Source organism: Candoia aspera, chromosome 8 (assembly GCF_035149785.1).
Source record: "Candoia aspera isolate rCanAsp1 chromosome 8, rCanAsp1.hap2, whole genome shotgun sequence".
Taxonomy (NCBI): domain Eukaryota; kingdom Metazoa; phylum Chordata; class Lepidosauria; order Squamata; family Boidae; genus Candoia; species Candoia aspera.
The window spans coordinates 47087955-47104786 of record NC_086160.1 but is presented as its reverse complement, the minus strand read 5'-3'; the positions used below and the strand labels follow the sequence as shown (position 1 = coordinate 47104786).

Below are 16832 nucleotides of genomic sequence, written 5' to 3'. Positions count from 1 at the left end.
CACTGGGAAGTAATCATAAAAAGACTTAATTTTTAATATTGTACAATTGTATAGTATACTGGTAGTCCTTGACTTATGACCATTCATTTAGCGACTGTTTGAAGTTACAGTGGCGTTGAAAAATTGACTTGTGACCAGTCCTCACACTTACAACCATCACAGTGTCCCTGCAGTCACATGATCAAAATTCAGGTGCTTGGCAGCCAGCATGTATTTACAATAGTTGCAGTGTCCCAGGGCCACGTGATCACCGTTTGTGATCTTCCCAGCTGGCTTCCAACAAGCAAAGTCAATGGGGAAGCCAGATTTGCTTAACAACCAAGTAATTCACTTAATGACCACAGCGATTTGCTTAACGATCGCAACAAAAGTAAAATTGGGCGTGACTCACTTAACGACCACCTCGCTTAGTGACAGAAGTTCTGGTCCCAATTGTGGTCGTAAGTCAAGCACTACCTGTAATAGCGGAAGATAATTTGCTCTCCAAATATTTTAGATTTCATATTTCATTTTAATGATATATACTGCTGTAAAACACTGGGAATCTTGATTAAATTATGGTGGTATATAAATAAAGTTTTATTTGTATTTGAGAAGTTATATGATAGAAAATAGAGAGAAAGCATACAAAGTTTTGTATCTAATGCATTTGTCAATCTTTCAGGAAAGGATTTAAAAAAAAAACAACCTCCATCATGTTTATTTACATACGTGCCCTGAATGTGTGAATTTGTCTACATTTATTTTAATATCTTCTCAATTAGCAAATACAAATTTCACATGGCCTTTTATTTATGAGTACTTGCAAATGACTTTATTTAGTCTTTACTATTTTGTATTACATGTTCTTTTTCTGTCAGCTTGAGACAAATAATTCTTAAACTATTATTTATTTGTTTGTTTGTTTGTTTGTTTGTTTTTCAAATTTTGCCGCTGCCCATCTCCCCCCAGAAGAGGGACTCTGGGCGGTTTACAATAAAGCTAAACAAATTAAGAACAATAAAAACATAAATAGTATGTACAATATATATACAAATACAAAATATAAATATAACAAGTAAAATCCAGACGGCAGTAAAAGATCTAAATCAGTTCATATGTATGTGAAGAGTACTCTAAGGCACCAGCCATCCCCAAGAATAACTACTCCCCTTCCTGCCCCAAGTGAGGTGGCAGAGCAAGGTCTTCAGGTTCTTCTGGAAGATCAGGAGAGAGGGGGCTTGCCTCACCTTCGGGGGAAGAATGTTCCAGAGGGCAGGAGCCACTACAGAGAAGGCCCACTTCCTGGACCCCACCAAACAGAATTCTCTTATAGACCGGGTCCATAACATGAGAACATGACATTTTTCTTAAAATACCTTGTAGCAAAGTCTCTTTTTAAGCTGAGCACAATTCTTGATGACTATATGAACATGCCCATACTATTTTTTTGGCAACAACATAGAAGCTATTTACCACTGACTTCTTACAAAACACTTTTCTGATTTCTGGGCTGATCTACAGCCCTTAGATTTCCTCTAGATATCAAATCTAAGTACAAACCTGGACCTACACTGTTTAGATTTTTGAGATCAGCAAAGCTCAGTAAATGTTGCCATTTACTCTGTGATACAAGAAAGAAAGCTAAAATAGCTCATCTTCAGTGCATAAATAAAAACCATTGAAAGCTGTATTTTAACAAAAGGTATGTATAACTGCAAATCTAGCACACTGATTTGAATTAAGTAACAGCTGCCTTGTTTAACTGCATAAAAGAAATGCAAATTTGAATCTAAAATTGTAAATGCCAATACTTTTCAAAAATGTAAATCCAAAATATTTTCTACCTCAAAACAACCTTAACTAGACTACTCACACTTTAACACACAAAGTTGGGGATGGTTTCTTTCAGAAAATATGTTACCTTATATGACAAAAGCTACTATATGTTACCCACGATCCAAATGACTTTGGGATACCATTTTCTGTTTATAACAGTTGACATATAGGTTGAAGTGGGAGGATATTGTGGGTATGTATAATTAGAAATTCAGGTTTTTAGTCCAGGAATGTACATTTTGCCATCAAACTCCAAAATCCCTAAAATATTGGTCATTTGCTTTTATCTGAATTTTATCATAGACGAAATCAATGTCATCTCAACATTAGCTTACAACTAGACAACCCTTTGAGAGAAAGGTAGGACAGTCTGACATGACCAGAATGAACATTAAATTTTAGGCTGACCATATTTTTTTTTACCCCAATGCTGGGGTAGATTTTAGGTACTTTGATTCAAAAATTGTTGCAGAATAATACACCATTAGGGCTAACTTGAGGGTATAAACAGACAAACAGAAAAACAATGAGAGTTTTAGTAGTACAGTATATAGGTAGTTCAGATATTCATTAGGAAAAAAAAAAGAGGCTCGTGTACAACTTTGATTTTGAACTGAGCACACTATTTCTATTACAGTTTATGAGATGGTTCATTTCAAATCTGGCTTCTGGTGGAGCAGCTGGGGCTACTTCACTGTGCGTGGTATATCCCCTGGACTTTGCACGAACTCGATTGGGTGCTGACATTGGTAAAGGTAAGGTGCTATATGTTAAAAATATTTGAAGATGTGCTCACCTGGCTATTTTAGTTTCTATATGCTCTCCTATCAATACTTGAGAAAAAATCAAAACTTGACATTTAAAACTTGCAATTGTGGGTACAGAAAGCTCATAACACAAAGTACATCTAGCATTTTCTTTCTTCAACAGCCAATAGATGCCTCTAAAAAGTTCACAACTATGCCCTTCGTTTAATATGCTTCCCCACTATTAGGTATTCTGTAGCAAATTGCTCTGAATTTGGAGATTCCATGGAGCATTCTCATTTACTGTATATTTGAATGATTGAGTGCCTGTCACTTTGAAAATGAAAAATGCTATCCAAATATAAATTAGTTGCCTCATTTACACATCATGTAGAAATATCACTGGGTGCTTGTGTCGCGTCGCGCGACCAGTCCTTCGCCCTTCGGTCTATGGGATTCCCTGGGGGGGGAATGAGCTAACGATTCCCTCGCAAGGGTGAGGTCGAAAAAACAACGGTAGGTACAGGATTCTTTTGTGGTGAGAGACGCTACATCTCAGGAGGATGCTGGTACTGCCTCTCGCGTGCCACGCCCCCACCTCCTTTTATTCAGCAGTTCTATCAGGGCGGGGGAGTGAGTACAAAGAGAATAGGGAAATACAAGTCATGCCCTTATAAGGGAATATACAGCATTCTGAGGCTACGTGAGAGACGTGCAATCTAGCTGTGCAGTAATGGAGTCAGGTTCGTCACATTTCTACCTTTTTTATTTAATTTGTCCTCCCCTCAGAGGGTCTGAGTCGGGGAGCCAGGGACTCTTCAGTCCAAGGAGACCCATCCCAGCGTCCTCTTCCGGGGGGTAGTGTGACTGGGGGTCCTTGTCCATTTCCGATTCACTATCAGAGGACCATCCCAAGAGTGGTGTTTTCTCCATACCTACAGCAGTGACCAGGTGTTGAACAGCAAGCTTTGTCTCGGATACCTCTGAGTCCAATGTATGAAGTCTCTGCTTTAAGAAGCGGAGAACGCGACCCAGCACACAGGGGCCTATGGTGCATACGAGAATCAATAACAGGAGTGGCCCCAACAGAGTGGACAGCAGTGTGGTTAGCCACGGAGAAATGCTAAACATATTTTGATACCATGACATGGATTGTTGGCGCTCCAATTCCCTTGTTTTTAAACGGGAATCGAGCTCTTTCATAGAGTCCAATACTACTCCTGAGTTGTCGGCATAAAAACAGCAGTCTTCCTTTAGAGCAACACACAGTCCCCCTTGTCTGAGGAACAGAAGGTCGAGACCCCTACGATTTTGCAAAACCACTTCGGATAGAGAGGTAAGGGAATCTTGTAGCGCCACAATAGATTGTTCGATGGCGCGAAGGTCAGTGTCAATGATAGCACTAAGGTGACGCAGGTTCTGATCATTGACAACAAGGGCTGACACACCGGTGGCGGCTCCGGCCGCACCTAAGCCCAGTAGGACTGATAAAGTTACAGCAGTCACTACTTCGCGCTTAGCTTTGAGGGGGTAATGAGGGGGCTCTAGGATGGAGATAAGTTCGTCAGGGGAATAGATGGAGATTTTGGGGAGTAGGAGCACCTGAATACAAAAGGGGTTAGTTCGTAACAAAGTATCACCATATACACATGCGGTGAGGCCAGAAGAACATGCCCAAACAGAGTTGTTCCCAGGGATAAAGTATTGCCCTGTCAATCGGGCAGAGATATTATCAGAGGTAGTGTAGAGTACACCGTAGCCACCATGGCCGGTGTAACCGTTGATGTTCAAGCGATTTTTTGGAAGAAAGAGGGCACAGTGATCATGAGAAGAATTAAGGCAATATTGAGTATAGTTAGCAGGAACACGGCCAAGGCAGCAGCCCTGCCCTATTATAGAGGTGATAGTCAACGTGGTGTTTTGCCAGCGGCAGGAGGAGGCTGAGGTAGAGTTTCGGATAGGGTCAGGAGAACCGACTGCTTCATAGAATGGTGGAGAGGAAGACAAACAAAGCCAACATCGAGATGTGTTAGAAGCGGTGTGAACAAGGGAAAAGGAGGAGTTAAGAAGAGAGACAAGGGGGTTTTTTTGTTTGTTGAGGGGTTTAAGAAAGGTGGAGTGAATGTCGTCGGCATTGGGCCCAACAGGTGGGGACTGAGGGAGAGTGACCTGTCGTTGAATGTAGAATATGTTGCCATAATGAAACCCGGGCCATGTGCCATACACACGACCTCCCCATTTTACACCTGAGTCCCAGGCATTCCTCTGAGCTTTTCCTGCAGCAGTGAATTGTACAATAACCGGATTACATCTATTCCAAGCCCAGGGTCCTGCCGCACCCTTTCTGCCTGCGGTGCATCTAATGTCCTTTCTCAACCGAGTGAGAGTGATGTAATCAGTCTTATATGGAGGGGTCCAGTCGATGTAGCCGGTGGAAACGCAGGACCAAGATTTGCAAAAGTAATCTGCTAAGCCTCCGCAGTCGTGCACGTGATCAGGGCTGGTGTCATGTCCTGGGCACACGTACAGGGGATAGCTTTTAATGGCGGAGTGGCTGGGCTCTGGGGTGCCGTCCAGCCTCCTGTAGGCTGTCACTCCTAGAAGCATTTCTGCAAAGTCAAAATACAGGTTAGGAAAACAAGATATAATTGGGCTATAACAGGAGGAGGTATTTAGGGCCTGACCCAAGGCATCGCGGATTGTCCAGGTGATACTGTAAGGGCGATGCGATTCCTGGGCGTCGGAGGCCAGCAGGCGTCGTCCCTGCCAACGGGCGGGCTCAGGAAGGGAGAGTTGAAACAAGGTGAGCGTAAGGCGAGATGAGGTGGCGAACCCCTTAATTAATTTTGTTATTTCACAGTGATATTGTCCTAGATCGGTCAACTGTACGTTGGTGATAGCAAGGGTAGTTTGGCGAAAGTGATAAGTGATGGAATAGGAATCGCCATCTTGGAGAAGGGTGTTGTTGCGGAACCAGCGCCAGAAGGTGCCTTTTCTTTTGATGGGAGAGCGTTGAAGACATTCCATGGCGTTGGACGCTGAGCTGCGGCCGATGGTGGCAGGGTAGCGTAAACGATGGGTTCGAATGAGAGAGGTTGTTTTAGGGTTCGTTGTGAGGGGAGCAGAGATGGAAGAGAGATAACAGAGAAGGAGGATCAAGGAGGTGCTTGTCAGGAGGCTGCCCATGATATGGCCGGATACAGCGAGCAGGAACCCAGAGCACTCGATCAGGAAGTTGCACAGCAGCGTAGCCTTTTCCCCAGGTGACGAGTTGCGCAGGGCCTTTCCACTCAGGGCTGGGCAGTTGCCTAAAATAAACAAGGGGACGGGAAGAGGGAACTACTGGCTTAGAGAAGTGTCGAGATGCGGCCGTAGCAGGGGGGGTACCGGTAAGATTAAGGAAATTTAAGGTAAACAAGGTGAGATTAAGGAGATTTTGTAACATCGGGAGGCTCGGGGGGCCTAAGGCCTTTTTCCCCGTTTGCCGATCAAGGGCATTCTTTAGGGTCTGGTTAGCCCTTTCCACAATAGCCTGACCTTGGCTGTTGAATGGTATACCGAATCTGTGGGTAATGGACCACTTACGGCAAAACTCAGCAAAGGGAGTGCTGACGTAAGCAGGGCCATTGTCAGTTTTCAAAGTTTTGGGACATCCCGATGTGACGAAAGTGCGAATACAATGATTGATTACGTTTTTCGTGGCTTCTCCTCTTTGCAAAGTTGCCAGGATGAATCCCGAATAAGTATCCACAGATACATGGATATACTTCCAAGGTGCAAAAGAGGGATAATGAGTGACATCCATCTGCCATGTGTCACAAGCTTGGATACCCCTGGGATTAACTCCCTCAGGGATGCACTTTGCCTGCAAACTGCAGGTTGGACATTGTTGAAGAATGGCGGTAGCTTCTTGATATGTAATGCCAAATTGGCGCACCAAGGCCTTTTTATTTTGGTGGAAATAAGCATGGCTGTCCCCTGCTAAAAGCTGCGGAGGAAGAGGGGAAGAGGCCATAATTTTGCAAGCCTCATCTGCCATGTGGTTGCCTTCGGACAGGAAACCGGGTAGCTGTTGGTGGCTTCTAATATGCGCTACAAACAAAGGGGATGTTCTGTCCTTCAGGAGAGTTTGAAGCTGCAAAAAAAGCGTCATGAGAGAGGGGGGGGTAACAGGGGAAATATATGCATCAAACATGGCCACAGCCATTTGAGTGACATACATACTATCTAATATAACATTCAAAGGCTGTTCTGGGAAAAGAGACAAGGCTAACAGAAAAGCGGCTAACTCAGCCTGTTGGGCGGATGCTTGTGGGGCTGTTAGGCGTTTTTGCCATTTGCGATTATTTTGCCATATGCAAGCCCCTATGGTTTTGGAGCCGTCTGTAAAAACAGTGAGGGCTTCCTTGAGTGGCTGCTGAACGAACGGCGAGGTTAGTGTGAAGGGTACTGTTCGCAACAGTTGCAATCGAGGATCAGGGGGAAGATGGCATGACACCTGGCCACACCAGTCCTCCAAGGCATCCTGCAATGCAGTGGAGTTTTGTAGGAGGGGTTCCCATTGAGTAACCTTAAGGGGAATGTACAGGGTGGAAACATCCAGTCCCATTAGGGCTCTAATCCTCTTCCGGCCTTTCTCAACAAGAGAGGCCATTTGTGCTGCTCTGGTGATGATGGATGTCTTAGGTGTGTGTGGCAAGTGTAGCCATTCTAAAATATGTAGATGTTTGTTATCAGACGTTTGGACAATGATGGCAGTCAGTAATTGATGTGTTGAAAGAATGGCAAGAGAGGGTGGTTTGTCAGTGAGCGCACGGTCCACCCATTGGGTCGTAAGGGCGGCATTAACCTGTTGTAGGGCATGCAATTGTTGTTCTGTAAGGTACACCTTGTCAGCTGGATTTGTCAAACCCACTAACGCTTGGAATAAAGGTGATAACATGGGTGTAGTTAAAGCGAGGTATGCGCGGGCCCAGTTAATGACCCCCAGACATTGTTGTAATTGGACCAAGGTGGTCGGCTGGGGAAGCGTGAGCATAGGTAGAAGTGGGGCAGCCATGGAGGCTAAAACTTTGTGGCCTAGATATTGCATTGGGTAACGAGACTGGACCTTTTCTGGTGCAACGTGCAACCCTGCCGTTGCTAGGGTGGCTAAAAGAGTAGGAAAAGTTTTTTGAACTGTCCCTTTCGGGCCCTCAGCAGCGACTAAAATGTCATCCATATAATGATACACAAGAAAATGCGGAAATTGGGATCTATAGGGTTGCAATGCTTTATCAACAAAAAATTGGCACATTGTGGGTGAGTTCAACATGCCTTGTGGGAGGACCTTCCACTGGTACCGAGCAGTAGGCTTTGAATTGTTGAGCTCCGGTACCGTAAATGCGAAAATAATTCTGTCCTTTTGTGCCAAAGGTATGGAAAAAAAACAATCCTTGAGGTCTATTACAATGAGGTCGTGCCCTTCCGGAATCAAGTTGGGGTTGGGAAGTCCACACTGCAAAGGTCCCATGGGCTGAAGGATGGTGTTGATAGCCCTAAGATCCTGTAGGAGGCGCCATTTGCCAGACTTCTTTTTGATGACAAATACCGGAGTATTGTATGGGCTGGTGGAGGTTTCGATATGGCCTTCAATTAACTGCTGCTGGACCAGGATATGTAAGGCGTCCAGTTTCTCTTTGGTGAGTGGCCATTGATCAACCCATACCGGCACAGAGGTTTTGAGAGAGAGAGAGAGAGACCCTAAAGGGTCCTGCAAAGCCATTAGGGAAGTTGAATAAAAGCGTGGAACTGTGAAAGCAAGTCACGGCCCCATAGGTTACAGTGCAAAGGCAAGATATAAGGCTTTAGATAAGCTGTAATATTAGAATGAGCAGTCGCAGCAGAAAGCCAATGAGAGCTGACCTTAGCGGCCTGTGCTCCGCCTACTCCTTGCACCGAGGAGGCTTCGGCGAGAGGCCAGGAGGAGGGCCATTCAGCGGAACGAATGACAGAGACGTCGGCGCCGGTGTCAATCAAGCCTTCGAAAGAGCGACCATTTAGTGTGACAAGGAGGGTGGGTTTAGAGGTTTGGACTGGTTGCTGCAAGGCAAACAATGATGGCGTATCAGGAGAAGGGAGAAGTATGAGCGTGGCGACAACTGTTCCTTTATCTAAGGAAAAGCACCTATCTCCCACTCCTGCCAGAGCAATTCGTGTCAGATCTGACGAGTCATACAAGTAGGGAGCAGCAACCATTCCCTCAAGCGTGAGCGAGGAGTTGAGAATGAGCAAAGCAGGGGTAAGAGGAGGAAGGGGTTTATTCAGCGTGACAACGAGAGGAAGGGAAAGGACAGCCCCCGGATCGTCATACAAAAGATCCTCTGCCAACTCCACAGGGAAGCTGGTGATGGGTAATTCAGCCTTTGGGGCGGGGTTAGCTGACAACCCCCGATCTAGTTTTCCGAAGGCTGGTGAGGGGAGGAGTTGTTGCGACATTGCGAGGCCCAATGGTAGCCTTTACGGCACCTGGGACAAGGAGTTTTAGGTTTGGAGGGGGGGGCGGCCCCCTTTGAGTGGAAGGGGGCGCCCCACCTCCCCCGGGTGCACGGCATTGATTCTTAAAGTGGCCTGGCTTCCCACAATTGAAGCAATTTCCATGACGAGTGACTGCGAGGGCTTCCGGGGAATGGAGCTGAGGGGAGGGGTTAGTAGAAGGCAGCGAGGTGGTAATGGCGGCAGCGAGAGCGCTCACTTTGTGAGAGGTGGTACCAACGATTCTACAAAGTTGCAGGAAGTCTGCAAGTTTTACACCCGGTTGATTGACTGCGGGTTGCAGAATGGTCTGGCAGTCATGATTAGCGTTAGAGAAAGCAAGTTTCATTAGCAGCTCTTGTTTAGCCGTGGCATTATCAATTTGTCGGTCTAAAGCAATCTGAAGGCGACTTATGAAGGAAGCATATGGTTCATTTGGTTCTTGCATAATTTTCAAAAACGTTTGGGTGGATTGAGAGTCGGAATCATCCACTCTTTTGAGAGCATTCATGGCGCACATGTGAATGATAGCAAAACTACGACGGGGGGAGTTCTGTTGCTGGACTAAGGTTGCGAATTGTCCCTTTCCTAATAATTGATCTGCGGTCACCCCTGCGGGAAGACCTCTTCTAATTTCTACTTCCACCCCTTTGTCGTATTCAGATTGCCACACAACGTATTGCGCCGGGGTCATAAGCATAGAAAAAAGCATTTTCCAATCATACAATAACATAACAGTGTTAGCAGTAACTAAAGAGTCTAAAACTCCCCTAGTAAAAGGAGAGTGCAAGCCATAGGTGGTTACAGCATCTTTGATTTGTTTCAAAACCTTAAGTTCAATATTGTTATACAAATTTCCTCCGGCCGCCCCTAGGCCGATGGTCATGGGAAAGGCAGAGGGACTCTCCATTTCCAATGAGAGGGGGGAGGAGAGGAGTTCAGTGATGGCGCCTCCGAGGGGGTGGTGCTGAGGGGAATCGGGCGTTGGAGCTGAAGGGGGAGGAGGAACGGCTGGGTATGGAGGGGGTGGTGGTGAGACAGCATCGAGATGGGCGGCAAGAGGGGGTGGGGTTTTTGGGTCGGGAGGAGAAGGGCAAGTCTCCGGGGAAGACGGGGGAGGGAAAAGAGTGTTGATGGCCGCCATGACAGCCTTCCAGGCAGTCAGAATAGGCACGGGTGCTCGTGGGGTATCATGAAAATATTTTCCTATCCTTTCCCAAGTGGATGCTTTGAGCGACCCCTCTGAAGGATAGACAGGGCAGTGTCTCTCCATGTACAGTAGGAGTTGAGTCACCGATTTTTTTGAAATGGGAAAGATGGTCGTACCGTTAGCCTTTTGACAAGAGTTAGCCTTCTTCACTAAATCATAAAGTTCGTCCCTATGAACTGACGAAACTTTGGAGAGTGGGGAGCCCATTACTTACGATTGCAGAGCCTTTTCCAGGTGCGTAGTAACGAGAGTGAAGGCAGTGCACCTCTAGACAGAGATCACACCGTGAGACCGAAGGGATCCCGGACGAGCCCCCAGTTGTCGCGTCGCGCGACCAGTCCTTCGCCCTTCGGTCTATGGGATTCCCTGGGGGGGGAATGAGCTAACGATTCCCTCGCAAGGGTGAGGTCGAAAAAACAACGGTAGGTACAGGATTCTTTTGTGGTGAGAGACGCTACATCTCAGGAGGATGCTGGTACTGCCTCTCGCGTGCCACGCCCCCACCTCCTTTTATTCAGCAGTTCTATCAGGGCGGGGGAGTGAGTACAAAGAGAATAGGGAAATACAAGTCATGCCCTTATAAGGGAATATACAGCATTCTGAGGCTACGTGAGAGACGTGCAATCTAGCTGTGCAGTAATGGAGTCAGGTTCGTCACATGCTTGTTTTTAGTTTACCATGGTATGTAAACTCATTCTAAGAAAGAAAAAAAACATGATTAATTTGGTGGTAGCAAACCACAGTTGAATTCGTTTTGTGACTTGTTTTCATCTTGGCTTATTATACCTGAACAAACAATGGGATTGAGTAGTTGTGGATAGAGTGATTATGGAACCCCGTTTGGTTTGGTTTAAGGCTGGGTGGTGTTCTTCCAGTCAGTAGTGTATTCTTTTTTCTTTTATCTGTAAGCCACACAGAAGTTGGGTGGCTTCGAAATTGGATTAAAAAATAATAAATCCTGATTTACCTCTGATTTGGTTTTGTGCTCTATGTGTTCCTTCTGGGAACTGGCAGAACGAATTGAATAAACAAACCACAAATTGGCCAGACAAGGAATCTACAAAATTGACTGATTTCTCAGCAAATTTGACAGTCTATCCGGACAGAGACAGAGACATCTACTGGCTGAGGAGCTTCTTTACCAAATGAGTATTAGGGATCTTTTGTTTTTATTTATGTTTTTAATATTTTAACATTATTTTGAAAGTTTGCTTTATTTATTTTTTAATTTCATTTTTAAGGCCCCTCAGAGAGACAATTCACAGGTCTTGCTGACTGTATTGTTAAAATTGCCAAAAAAGATGGAATTGCTGGTCTATACCAAGGATTTAGCGTTTCAGTACAAGGAATTATTGTATATCGGGCGTCTTATTTTGGATGTTATGACACCATAAAAGTAAGTTTTCTGTGCAAACTAACAGTTTTTAAAAACATTGAGTATTGATGTGCTATTTTTATTATGCATGTTTTTATATTATATTTTATGTATTATATTTTATATTATACAGTTTTTCGCTCACATGCTATTGTACCGTCCTGTTAGCTGCAGCATAATTAACCTTATTTCATAAAGAACTGAGAATTAGAAAAAAAAAAGATACCCACAGGTTGATGCAATGCTTCATAACTAATAGCTTCTATGCACGTCTTGCATCCCAGTCCACTTGTTACTGCATCTAAAATTCTAATGCACTATAAAATACCCCGCCATACTTCTATTTGGTGGGGTTCATCTGAGGAAACAAGTATATATTGCTTTGCATATGGACATTTATTGTCACTATTGAATGAGATGCAGAAGCCCTACAGTCAATATCTCCATATGTGGGCTGGAGATTAGGATCCTGATGTGTATAGATAAAGCGTATTAAGCTAATTAATTCCTTAATGTAAGTAACAGAGAGAGAAATCCTATCTATATTTAGTTAGAAATCTTTTCCATTCAGTGAAATTTACTCCTGAGTAATTAGGACTGTAGCTATAATCAAAGCAATTATATGCCTAGGATTTATAAATTATTCTAAATCATAAGGTACCTTGTTTCGCTTACCATGACTGTGATACCAGTTTGTTTGTTTGTTTGTTTGTTTAGCAAATTTATATAGCCACCCATCTCACAAACACATGACTCTTAATTGTGGCTCATTTAACAAGCCATGGTTTAAACAAATTGTCTTGTACAATGAACTCTTTCAGTGAGTTAACTCTTTCAGTGAGTTAAGGGCAAAGCAGGTCTTCTGAAACTTAGACCAATAATTCCACCACAAGACTAAGAATAATAATTTTCTATAGACTCTGGGGCTATTGTGTCCTTCAAGAATTAGAAAAATCTTAGCCCAGGTCTATACATTTTATAGATTTAAAACAGTAGCATGATGGTACAAAAGACTAAAATAGGGAAATAATTTTTCTTAACACTGCACTATTCTTGATTGATTAATTGACCTTTTCCTTTTATCTTCAACTTGGCCTTTCAGCTCCTCCAACAGTGCATCCATTCCAGCTATAATCAAGTCCATTCACCTTGCTGCTGGTCATCCTCCTCTTCTCTTTCCTTCTACTTTTACTAGAATGATCAGCTTCTCAAGAGAGCTAGATCTTTGCACATGTCCGGAATATAATTTGAGTCTGATCGTTTGTGCCTTGAGTGAGAACTCTGGATTGTTTGGTTGGACAATCCATTAGCTTGTTTTCTTACTTATCCATAGAATTCTAAAGAGTTTCTCCAACACCAAAGTTCAAAAGCAGCAATATATTTCCTATCCTGCTTCTTCAAAATCCTTTGCACCCATAGAATGTCAAGGGAAAATCATTGCCTGAATGATTCTGTTCTTTGTAGATATAGACACATCATGGCATCAGATTATCTCTTCTAAGGTCTTCATTGTTATCCTATCAAGTGGTAGTCTACAACATATTTCTTGACTGCTGGTTCCTTTAGTTTGATAGTTAATCCTAAAAAGACAGAAACTATCCACCACTTCAGTATCTTCATTGTCAGTTCTAAGATTGGTAGCTGTACCTGTTATCATAAGTTTGGTCTTCTTTATATTTAATCTTAATCACACTTTTTCACTGTGTTCCTTGATTTTCATGACTAGAGCTTGCAGATCATTTTCAACTATCATAGCGCAGCACAATTTATTAATGTTTCTTCCTTCAGTTTTAAAACCATACCATCTTCTTCTAATCCAGATTCCCTCAATATATGTTCTGTATATAGGCTGAATAAATGAGGAGTGTGTATACAGCCTTGTTTCATTCCTTTGCCAACCTGGAGCCAATGTGTTCCACCATGTTCCATCTGGGCTATAGCTTCCTGTCCTGTGTTTGCATTTTACATGAGATGTTCTAGGATTCCCTTTTTTCTAAGGGCATTCAATAGCTTGATTTGGTTGGCACAACTGAAGGCCTTTCTATGATCAATTATTCACATCTTGATTTCTTTTTGATTTTCTTTGGCTTTTTCAGTTATCCAGGGTGCACCAGCAGTAATGTCTCATGTTCCTCAGCCTTTTCTAAAACCAGCTTGAATTTTGGACATTTCCCTTTCTGTGTAAGGTTCTAAACTACGTTGAACAATCCTAAGCATTATTTTGCTAACATGTGAAATTAAGTATATTATGAGATGGTTTGCAGACTTTGTTAAATCTTCTTTCTTTGGTATTTGTATGTAGACTAACCGCTTCCAATCCCTTAGTCTCTGTGTTGTTCTCCATATTTACTGGCATTGTTTAGTTAAAAGCTGGATTGATTCTTATGTTGCTGCTTGCCATATTTCAGTAGATATTCCATCAATCCTGTAGCCTTCTGACTTGCTAATGACTGGAGTGCTGATTTAACTTCTTCTGTACTAGAAGTTCTTGTAAATGGGGAATGTCCATCCTCTGGCCCTCTATGAACAATCACTTTTTCTTGTCTATCCATGTGATTTTCTTGGTAAAATATAGGAGTGGTTTACCATTGCCTTCTTCCATGCAGTATGAAATGATGCCTTTGTCATTGTCATTAAAATGATTATCCACCTTTAGCATTTTCTTATATCTCTGTTGTCCAGATAGATGCTTGTTTGCTCTAGTTAGGAAGGTGTGATGACCTTTATGCCTTGAGTGACCTTACTGGCAGTATATACTCTCGGTGTACACTCACTGGGTTTTTCACTCATCCCTCCCAGAAAGACACAACCAGCACTGTGAAGCAGAACAGCAAGACCTGGGGCGGGGTGGGGGGACTGTTTTTACTTCAGATAAAATCAGAATGGTTGCTGACCTGGGGTTCAGTTCTCTGCTAGTGTTCCCAATACATTTTCCTTCTATGCACCTCTTTAAAAGAAGCTTTAGTTATTACTGTCTTTAATCATGTAATTCAGTTAATATGAATAAATGGATAATGATGACTGATCAAATAATATAGTTTCTAAAAGATATTCAGAAAGAACAAGACCAATGAAATATAAATGTAATTGTTTTAACCTTTAAAATGAATTGTACATTTTAACGAATACTTATTTTTAATCTAGACTAAAATTTGGTAAGATTACTGCATTTGGATAAATGTGATTTGAAGTTCTGGCCTCACCAGTAGGCCACAGTTTATCATCTTGACATCTAGCTATATTCCATCTCATTTTTTTGTGTTAAATATTCCTTGTGTTTAATTTCTCTGATACCCTAAAACATAAGATGAAAAATATTTTAAATTACTTCAAAAATATAAAATGTTTCATTCAAAATACTCTAAGCACATAGAAAATTTTACAATAGTAGCACGATTTCACTTCATTCATGCTTAAATTTAAAAGTTTGAAGACAACCCAATGACTAATTTCTGTTTCCCCTCTTAGGGAATGCTACCAAATCCAAAAGAAACCCCATTCATTATTTCTTTTGCAATTGCTCAAGTGGTGACAGTATTTTCTGGGATACTCTCGTATCCATTTGACACTGTCAGAAGACGCATGATGATGCAGGTAAGGAGTACATTTAGAAAATTTTGTCCTTGTGAGTATCTGGGCTACAGCATTCTGTTTTGTCTCTCCTCCTTAATCAGAAATGTGATATTAGAATATTATACTGAATAAGGCCACTGGTCTATCTAACCACATATTGTCTACTTATTTGAGCAACAGCTCTTCAGAATCTTTTCTACTCCTACAAAGATTCTGGAATGTTCTGCATGCAGAACAAGTATTCTGTTACTAAGTAGCCTCTGTATAAAACATATGCAGTGGTCTATAGCAGCCTTTCTCAATCTTTTGATCCTGGAGAAACACTTGAAATATTTTTCAGGCCTCAGGGAACCCCTGCACATCCAGGCTCAAATATAGGCCAGAAGTTACAAAATTATTATATTTGTTTCATGGGTAGGCCTGTATACTGTATATGCATTAACAGTGCTCTTAAACTAAAAATAAAGAATGAAACTTACCTCTTTAATGTGAAGTTGCCCAAATTTGAAATATTTTTTAATAAATCGTGATCTCCCAGGGAACCTCTAATGACCTCTCATGGAACCCTAGGGTTCCACAGAACCTGGGTCTATACACTGCATATATGTAGATTTCAAATAAGGAAATTGGTGCTTATAACTTAGCTATGATTTGTAGATAGCTTTGACATAGCTAACAATGGAATTGCAAAATAAAATAAAATATGGTATTCTGTCACAGCTATCCAATTATTTTGACAGTTATTAGGTTCTCTATCATCAGTGTAGAAATGAAAGCAACAGGAGTAAGTATTAGCAAATAATACATTTTTATTGTATTGGTAAATTCCCCTCTCTTCTATATTTTTTGCATATGTTTGAGATGTTTGAAGGGGGACCATAGCTGGTATGCAGAGGAGGAAATTAAGGTTATGTATGTATGTGTATTCTGTGCTACTGATTCACAATACATAAATTTGGATGAAATCTGTGTTTTCTTAAAAATAGAACCCCCCATCCTTTTTTTCAGTTGATTTTATTTACCATAGATCCAACATTTATAAAATCTAATCTAAAACATCTTCTAGATATATACTGCATAATTACAATCACTTGGTAAAAAGTCATTTGTATCCCCCCTCAACAGAAATTTAGGAAAATCTAAACTCAATCAATCTCAGATTGATATTCATGGATGATGAGAAACCTCAGAGTGAAAATTTACTGAAGAACAATGCACCAAAAACAGACATTATCTAAGAACTAGCAGTCTTTAAAATATCTTAGGATGTGACCTCATTTAAGTCTGAAGTTTACAAGAAAGCTTATGGGAAAATCATAGACATTTTAAATTTAGCAGCAGAGACCTACATCAGGAAAATATTTACTCATTAGCAGCAGCAACATTTGAGATAGTTATACCTAGAATTTACTATGAAAACTAATACAGTAGACTCTCAGTTAACCAGAACTCAAGCAACTGGCATGCTCAAGCAACTGGCAAAAAAATCTGTCTCTCTCTGCTGCCATCTAGTGGGTATTAGGGTTTAATAGTAACTCTCAAGCAACCAGAAACTGCATTTATCCGGCACCTACTAATCCCCATGGGTGCTGGTTAA

At 42.2% G+C, this 16832-nt stretch overlaps 1 protein-coding gene across 1 annotated transcript in view; it reads left to right on the top strand.

Annotated features, from left to right (window-relative positions):
- SLC25A31 (solute carrier family 25 member 31) overlaps nt 1-16832 on the top strand; it is a 33253-nt gene that overhangs the window by 13908 nt on the left and 2513 nt on the right. Inside the window, exons 3-5 of the mRNA XM_063309802.1 lie at nt 2456-2573; nt 11529-11683; nt 15131-15256. Coding sequence (XP_063165872.1) covers nt 2456-2573; nt 11529-11683; nt 15131-15256 — 399 coding nt within the window. The remainder of the gene's footprint in view (nt 1-2455; nt 2574-11528; nt 11684-15130; nt 15257-16832) is intronic.